This window comes from Gallinula chloropus, assembly GCF_964237585.1.
Source record: "Gallinula chloropus genome assembly, chromosome: 29".
Classification (NCBI taxonomy): Eukaryota; Metazoa; Chordata; class Aves; order Gruiformes; family Rallidae; genus Gallinula; species Gallinula chloropus.
Genome location: NC_140114.1, coordinates 1,817,342 through 1,825,663, shown reverse-complemented (window position 1 = coordinate 1,825,663; position 8,322 = coordinate 1,817,342). Strand labels below are relative to the sequence as shown.

The 8,322-nt window shown below is 51.9% G+C and overlaps 2 protein-coding genes across 2 annotated transcripts; both read left to right on the top strand.

Moving 5' to 3' along the window:
* Positions 1 to 344: 344 nt before the first annotated feature.
* LOC311202122 (uncharacterized protein) lies at positions 345 to 1,622 on the top strand (the record flags this gene model as incomplete). The annotated part of the gene is made up of 1 exon (XM_084276667.1): positions 345 to 1,622. The coding sequence occupies one exon, from the start codon at positions 345 to 347 to the stop codon at positions 1,620 to 1,622; it is 1,278 nt and encodes a 425-aa protein (XP_084132793.1).
* Positions 1,623 to 7,150: 5,528 nt separating this feature from the next.
* On the top strand, positions 7,151 to 8,116 carry LOC311202211 (uncharacterized protein; the record flags this gene model as incomplete). Its single annotated transcript, XM_084276747.1, has 1 exon — positions 7,151 to 8,116. The coding sequence occupies one exon, from the start codon at positions 7,151 to 7,153 to the stop codon at positions 8,114 to 8,116; it is 966 nt and encodes a 321-aa protein (XP_084132873.1).
* Between the last annotated feature and the right edge of the window lie 206 nt (positions 8,117 to 8,322).

Below are 8,322 nucleotides of genomic sequence, written 5' to 3'. Positions count from 1 at the left end.
AATGAATGAAAGGCAGCTCTGAGATCAGCCTGCTGATGTTTGAGGTCAGTTCTCCCCTGTGGAGGTCCAGGTGATGGGTGGGAGTTGCACTACTGGGTGGTATTTAGTGCTCTGTGCCTCTGAATTTCCCTGCTGTCTGACTTAGTGCTGAGTTAAAGACGATGGGTTGGGTCTTTGCTGCTGATGTTGTGGTTGTGAGACGGAGGCACAGGTGGGATGTGTCTCTGGCAGCCTGTGAAGCCAGAGCATGGGCAGCAGCGGGACTGTGTGAAGCTCAGCCAGGTGCCCATCTAAAGTCTCTGCTGCCTCACGTTGTCTTTCCAGTCCTGCCAAACCTCACCCAGATGTCGTGCTACCTGCAGCAGTGCCACCCTCCAGTCTACCAGGACCACGTCCCCATCAAGTGCCCACCCATGTGTGCTTCCCGCCCCCTGCCAGTGCCCACCTGGCACTCGACGCTGTGCATCCCGCAGTATGTGACCCCCTGTGTCCCTCGGCAGCAGATCATGTCCTCCAGCTTCTCCCAGCAGCAGTGTGTGACCAGGTGCATGCCACAGCAGCACTGTGTGACCAAGTGTGTGCCACCACCACCGCAGCAGTGCGTGACCCAGCGCATCCTCCAGCAGCCACTCGCACCGCGGTGTGTGACAACCTGCGTGCCGGAGCAGCCGTGCGCCACCAAGGGCGTGTCACAGCAGCATTGTGTGACCAAGTGTGTGCCACAGCAGCCGTGTGCCACCAAGTACATCCCCCAGCAGCCGTGTGTGACCCAGTGCATCCCCCAGCAGCCGTGCGTGAGCAGGTGCGTGACCACGTGCGTGCCGCAGCAGCGGTACGTCACCAAGGGCATCCCGCAGCAGCAGTGTGCGACCAAGTGCATCCCTCAGCAGTGTGTGACCACCTACCACCCCCAGCAGCAGTGTGCAGCCAGGTGTGTCACCACCTGCGTCCCGCAGCAACGCGCGACCAAGTGTGTCTCGCACCAGCTCGTCACCTCTTGTGCCCCGCAGCCGTGCGCCACCACCTACGTCCCTCATCCCTGTGCAACCAGGTGTGTGACCAAGTGTATCCCACAGCAGTGTGGCACTCAGTGTGCTACTATTTGTGTCCCACAGCAGTGTGAGACAGCTTGTGTGCCGCCGCAGCAGTGTGTCACCAAGTGTGTCCCACAGCAGCAGTGTGTTACTAAGTGTGTCCCACAGCAGCAGTGTGCCACCAAGTGTGCCCCACAGCAGCAGTGTGCCACTAAGTGTGCCACCAAGTGTGCCCCACAGCAGCAGTGTGCCACCAAGTGTGTCCCACAGCAGCAGTGTGCCACTAAGTGTGCCACCAAGTGTGCCCCACAGCAGCAGTGTGCCACTAAGTGTGCCACCAAGTGTGTCCCCCAGCAGCAGTGTGCCACTAAGTGTGCCACAAAATGTGTCCCACCGCAGCAGTGTGCCACCAAGTGTGTCCCCCAGCAGCAGTGTGCCACTAAGTGTGCCACAAAATGTGTCCCACAGCAGCAGTGTGCCACCAAATGTGCCACCAAGTGTGTCCCCCAGCAGCAGTGTCAGTCAGGTGGAGTGAAAATCTCGAGCCACTCCAAGAAGTACTGCTCTGCATCCAAATGGCCCTGGTAAGGAGGAGTGGGGCACAGGAAGGTCTGTGGACAGAAGGCGAGGTGCAGCTATGGGGCAGCAGCAACTTCCCTGTGCCCCTGCCCATGAGTTCCTGCTCCTTGGGTCTGCTTTTTTTCCCTGCTTTCCAGTACTTCCCCTGCAGCTCAGCTCTATCCTGGGCCAGGGTGTGATATTCTATTTCCATGGCTGTGCTCCGGGTGCCTGTGGCTCGTGCTGTAACCTGCTACAAGGCATCGTTTAGTGGGATGCTATTAAGCTCTCAGCTGATTGAAATTAATCTCTTAAATTTAAAAAAAGGAAAAAAAAAAAAAGAAAGGAAAGAAATAGAAATGTCCAAGGAGTCCAGATTGCAACAGCATCAAGAAAAGTGGTGGTCCAGCTTTAGTCCTGGCCTGGTGAGACAGACAATGTCCAGCTTAACTTAAACCCCAGGAGGCTGTGATTTCTCCAAAACAGCTATTTTCACCCACAGATTTGGAAACCAAGATTTGCTAAGAAAACTCAATGCAAATCTTCTTCCCTATGCCCTTAGTTTGGGAAGGAGGACCAGAAATCACTGCCCCTGACTCTGCACCAGCGTCCCCAGCCAGGGCAGGATTTCTGGCTGGGAGAAGCTGGTCCTTGAGGTGGTTTTATACAGGAAAGTTTGTACCCACTTGGTTGCTTTAATTAACACTGAAAATGCCTTGAAATGAAAGAAACTATGTGAAACAACACTGCAAGCTGTAGCACGACTGTTTCAGAGGTGTCTGAACTAGAAAAGTGATTAACTGTATATTCTTTATGCTTCCTGAAGATGTGTGCTCTGCCACTGTACTGAAAACAAACCTTATATATATATGTATATACTTATATTATACATATATATATCCTTAAATAAATGTACTTGTCTACCTCAGACTAAATATCTTGTCTTTTTGCCCTCTGGTGGTTCTTTGTTGTTAAATATAGTGAAGTCCTGCCTGAAAAACACACATCCCCTCCCCCTGTAAAGTGCCCTCTCATTAGGAAAATGAGCAGTAGCTCACACTAAGAAGCTGGTGTGTTTTGGAGGGTAAAAACAAGTGTTGCAAGATGCTGAGGAGGGTGTGACTGGGGCTGGGACGCTGCCCTGCATCCTGCCCTGCTCCACCCTGGCTCGGTCACCCTCTGAAGACAAGGAGGTGTCTGAGCATCGAGTAATGTCAAGGTGACACCTGGTTGCTTCCCTGGGTGAGCAGGACATGCTCATACCTCCTCCTGAGTGCCCAGTGACGATCCTCCAGCCTGGAGATGCAGCGTGCACGAGCAGCAGCAACCACAGGCCTCCTTCCCCCTTGCAGAGCCACTGACGTTCTCATAACCCAACATTTTCTGTCCCCCTTTAGAGAGAAGGAATGAGCATCCATGTGGCTTTCTGAAGAGCTGTCACATCCTGTGGCTTCCCCACAGGAGCCAGAGCCCAGGGGATCATTAGCAAAGCCTTCCTGGGTGGTGCAGGACCTCAGGACCTCATCTCACAGGGGTGGAGAGGCTGCTGGAGCAAGGGGCTTGTTTGGGAGGTGGTTGAGATGGAGCCTGGTTCTGACCCTGGCTCTGACTCACCCTGTGCCGTCAAGTGACCGCAGTGCAACGTGCCTCAGTTTCCCCTGTGCTTAATGGGGAGTAATAACAGCCCCCACAACAATGTCCCATGCAGCACCGTGCTTCCCTCTGAGATGAAAGGACTTTACAGATGCTAATTAAGGACATTTGGATGACAGGGTGTGATGTTATCATCGGGTTAATATTTTGCTCCCCACACTGAACACACTAAACTGGGTATTAGCATTACTTGAAGGCTGCTTGACCTACAGCTTGGCCAGGACCTGGATTTATGGATCTTATAAAAGTTGTATTAACCTGCTTACCTGCTCTATGATGCTAACTTGGGTCCTAAAATCTTGGGTAGGATCGTTTAAGATTAAAAAAGGGTGTTGCAGTTGAACCACAATGCAAGTTAGAGAAATTCAGGTTAGATCCAGGGCTTTTTGTCTTCAGCTGCAGGGAAGAAGATAAGTCTAAAAAAAGCATCCTTCCCTTCAGTTTTTGTAGCTCTTGAGATGTTGGCATCAGCTGGGAAAATATGATACTGAGGGAGATAACAAACCTACCTTCAGGCTGCTGGATTTTCAGGTGAAAACAGAAATAGAAGATTCACTCAGCAGTTCTTAAGCCAGAGATCAATGTTCTGCTTCAAATCATAGGATCCTAGAATTATTCAGGTCAGAAAAGACCCTCAGAAGATCATAAGTCCAATATAACACTGCCAAGCCCACCACCAAACCAAGTGCCACATCCACAAGTCTTTTAAATACCCTCAGGGATGGCAACCCAGCAGCATCCTCAGTGCTTCATATCAGGGGTGGCGTTTTCCACCTACCCTGTAAGAAGTTAACCTATTTCACCTCTTTTTGTTTCAAAACATGGAACCCCACCTAAATTCCCAACGTGCTGGAACCTGATTCAGAGGTGCCAGGTTTACATTAAAGGAAATCACATCAATAAATGCCAGGGCCTTCCCTTAATGCAGGTATGACTATGTGAAAATGCATTCCCTGCCTGCACTTATGGTCACCCCACTGTTAATTTTCCCTTGGGTTTATCCCTGGTGTAAACAGGGAACAAAGGGAGGGATGACTGGTGTGGAGGATGCACAGCAGAGCAGGAAAGGTGATTTGTGTTTGCAGGACACACAACCCCCATTTGATGCAGCCGCCTTTCCCCAGGCTGCCCTGGTTCTCCTGCTCATCCCTCCCATTTTGGTGTCCTGGAAAAGCATCACCTCTTTCAACAGGTTATTCACTCCACTGCAAGTTCTTTTTGCCTTTAGCCCAAGGCTTTCTCAGCCCCAAATCATCCATCCCTCCCCTGGGTTCCCTGTGTAAGTGAAGGAAGCCTGCATGCCAGAGTAATTATGGTCTGTGAAGAGTTGCCACGAGTCCTTCCTGGATGGTGTTTTCAAAAGCACCGAAGGGACTCTTCCTCCCATGGAAATCAGGTGTCCCTGGAGCAGCCCCTTCGGTGGTCTCACCTGTAATTGTCTTTTTCTGGGTGGAAAGGTGTGTTTTACCTGGCCTGGATTTGCACCAGCTGGGCAGGGATGCTGCAGGGGGTCCATGGCCTGCCAGGGGCTTCACCAGTTCTATGATGGATCCAGAAGGTCCCCAGCTCAAAGATAAGCCAGACATGGTGGTGATGGCAGAGCAAGAAGGGCCATTCCCGCCGGCACGAAGCCACACGTGGCTCAGCCAGGGCTGGCAGGCAATTAGAGCATCACCCAGCCAAACCACCTCACCCCCCTAAGGGCACTTATTCACTGTATAAAAGCTCTGCCATCGCGGGGCTCTTCTAGGCACTTCTCTCCGGTTGTTCTCACTGATGAAGTGGGTAAGTCTGGCTTTTAATGGACCTCCTGACATGCTGTTTTATTCCTGGGTGGCCGGAGCGGGCAGAGGTCCTGCCTGTGTGCTCGTGGAGAAGCATCCTCTGAGGGATGCTGCCTGCAGCACCGGCGTGCGCGGCTCGGACAGCTGAAGCATCTCCTCCTCCCTGCTAAACTGAAGAATATTGGGGAAGCAATTCCAGCTGGACTGTGGAGTCAGGAGTAGGATTTGGGGGGCTTTTCTACGTTTTCTGTTAGTTCTAGTCCCAAGGAGACTATTGACTACATCAAGGGCTCCATGCTGGCAGGAGTCAGAGCCGAGCTTGCAGGTGAAAAGGTGATGCCTCCAGTGCTGCTGTCATATGGGATTTAAATGAAGAAACTTTCCAGACAATAGTAAGAAGCTAACCAACTTCAGTGCCAATGAGAGACTCTCTAGAGACTCACTCACCAGCCAAGTCTGAATATATTGAAAAAAAAGCCTTCTATCTAGGCTGAGAATGATAAAAACAATCTGAGACGCCAACAACCCCATGGAAGCAAATAATCCTCCCTAATTTAGAAGCTTCTTTTATCTTGATGAGGGTCACCAGATACTTCAGTGTTGTAAAAGCAGGAGTAGCAATTGCTCTCATTGTTTTTCAGTGGGTTGGTTTTATTAGTTGATGATTATTATAATTGGGGTGATAATAAGCTTTCTTCATGATAGCAACACGCAGCATTGTTCTTGCTAATAGTCACCCAGTGATAGGCTTTTGGATGATAAAATGCCTTGCTGTGATTATAGGCAGAAGTAGGGCTGTTCAGAAAATGCAGTTTCTTTGCAGTCATTTAATTATATGCCTTAATCTCCAAAGAATATTGAAATAACAAAGAAAACCTCATTTTTGATCGAAGTACCTTTCACGTTTGTGGTTCCAGTACCTGTCCTGTTAAAATAATCCTGTTAAAAACTCAGAGAACTCCCTGAAATGGGCGTTTTCTGCAGTGGGGAATGAAGTGGGTTGTTTTCTCCTATGGCTGAGGGAAAAGGAGAAGCTTCACAGTGGTTTCAGGAGGAAAGCTCAGACCTGGTGCCACCTGGTCCCTTCCCCAGGGATGTGGTCTTGACTCGAGTCCCCTTCCTGCTGCTTGCAGAGGGGCTGTTAGGATGAGGCTTCACCATCAGAGCTGCTGTGCCAGGCATTTTGACACCGTGTCTTTGGTTTCCTATAACAAAACCCAGATGCTACAGCTCAGTGTGACTGTGGTGCAGGACAGGAGGCTGCTTGAGATGGGTGCGAGTCTCTCAACTCCACGTGACCGGTTAACAGCAGCTGAGATTGGGCCTTGATAACTTCTCCTTTCCTGCTGTTGTTTCATCAGACACTTAGAAACAACCCTGTAGTGTTTCCTCTTTTCTCTTTTCTTGAAGATGCCTACCCAGCGCTGGGAGGCTGGGACTGCAAGGCTTGTGGAGCAGTGGAGCTGCTGCTGTGGTACCAAGCTCAGAGCCTGTAATTGCACACTGCCAGCCCAGAAGACCCCCCCCATGGGTCTGTGAATGGGCAGGCAGGTTGTACGTGCTAAGCTCTGTGCTGCTACAAACCTATCCTTACCCTCATCCAGCTAATTTAACCTCAGCTTGGGTTTGCCCACGTGAGCTGCAGCCACACCTGAGTGTTACAGCACGGACACACCTTTAATTTTGGCTTGCCTTTCATCACCCTTACCAGGGAGCTGCAGGACTTGAAAGGACATCCCGGTCAGGATACAGGAGGTTTCCAGGAAGGAAGGGTCATAATGTCAATTCTCCTTGGTGAAATGCTTTGCTGGACACCAAGCTGGTGTTTGAAGGGCAGCATGAGAACTCCCCAGTTTCCCTGGCTCTGATCCCTGATTGTTTCTGAGCTCTTAGGAGAGGGTGTGAGGGCACAAGCTGAGAGCAAACCCTCCTCTCCTGGGTAACCACAGCCTGGGCTTGAATCACTGAGAACCTCTGACCTTCAGGAGAGCCAGGGTGAGGGTTGGCACCTTGAGATGCCCGTGGGGAAACTCACATGCCAAAAAGCATCCGATGCTCATGTGAAATGTCTGTCTGTCTGTCTTTTCCCCCTGCTTTCAGGCATAAGCACCTCACGTTGCCATGCACTACTACGGGGAGCGGTATAAACACCTGTACCTGCCAGGATCAGCCTACGTCACCCAAAGCATCCAGCAGTGCTCACCACAGGCTGATATGTGCAGCACCACATGCCACCCGGTGAGCGTGATCAAGAGCCCGATGCCCAGATGGCAGAGCTACACACAGCCTTTCACTTATGTGTGCCCGCAGCCAAGCGTGCCCCAGGCCTCCCTGCTGGCCTGCCAGCCCTACGTACAGCAGTGTGTGGTGCTGTACCCCGAATCTTGTGAGACCACACGCCTTCTGCCCTGCAGGAAGCCCAGCCTGAAGCTGAGCACCATGCAGAGTTTCCAGACCTGTGAGACCAGCCGCCCTGAGAAGAAGCGCGTGGCCAAGAGCCTCCCACCGTGTGCACCCAGGTGCCCAGAGCCAGGAAGACTCAAGTTCCCACCGTGTGGGATCAAGTATTCCTCCTCATGCAAGGAGGAATGCAGGTCGCAGAAGATAGCCAAGTGCTCGTCGCAGCGGTACGGCGCAGAGCTCCGGTCCCTGCCAGGGATGACCAGTGGCTATTCCCCACCCCTGAGGGGGGTGACCGAGTGCCCCCCGCAGCAGTACACCACGCGGTCCTTCCTGAAGGAGTACGTGAGCGGGTTCCCCCAGCAGAAGTGCATGAAGGGCTACCCCACGCAGGAGTGCATCACCACCTACTCCTCCCAGCAGTGCGTAAACAAGTGCCCGCCGCCGCAGCCCCAGGTGCCCAAGTGTCCCCCCAGGCAGGGAATAAAGGAGTGCTCCTCACAACAACACATAGCCAAGTGCTCCCTGCCACGGGAGGGGACCAAGCACAAGAGCTCCTCCACACAACACCTAAGCAAGTCCAAGTGCCTCTACCCACGGACCACCCAGCACTCAACCCACCGTCACACCGGGAAACGTTCCAGCCATACCAAGAAGAGTCGCTGTGCTTCGAAGTGGCTGTGGTGAAGGAGATGAAGAAGCAGTTGTGAGAACAGCAAGCTATGTAGCCAAGCTCTGAGGTTATTATTCCCCCCTTGCTCCCAATTCCTCACCCCCCAAAGAAGCTGTGGCCACACTTTACCCCTCACTGTACCCATGTTAAATCCATTGCCTTTCTTTTTTTGGCCACACTTCAGTTATTCCTGCAACAGAAAAGGTGTTAGAAGTTAAGT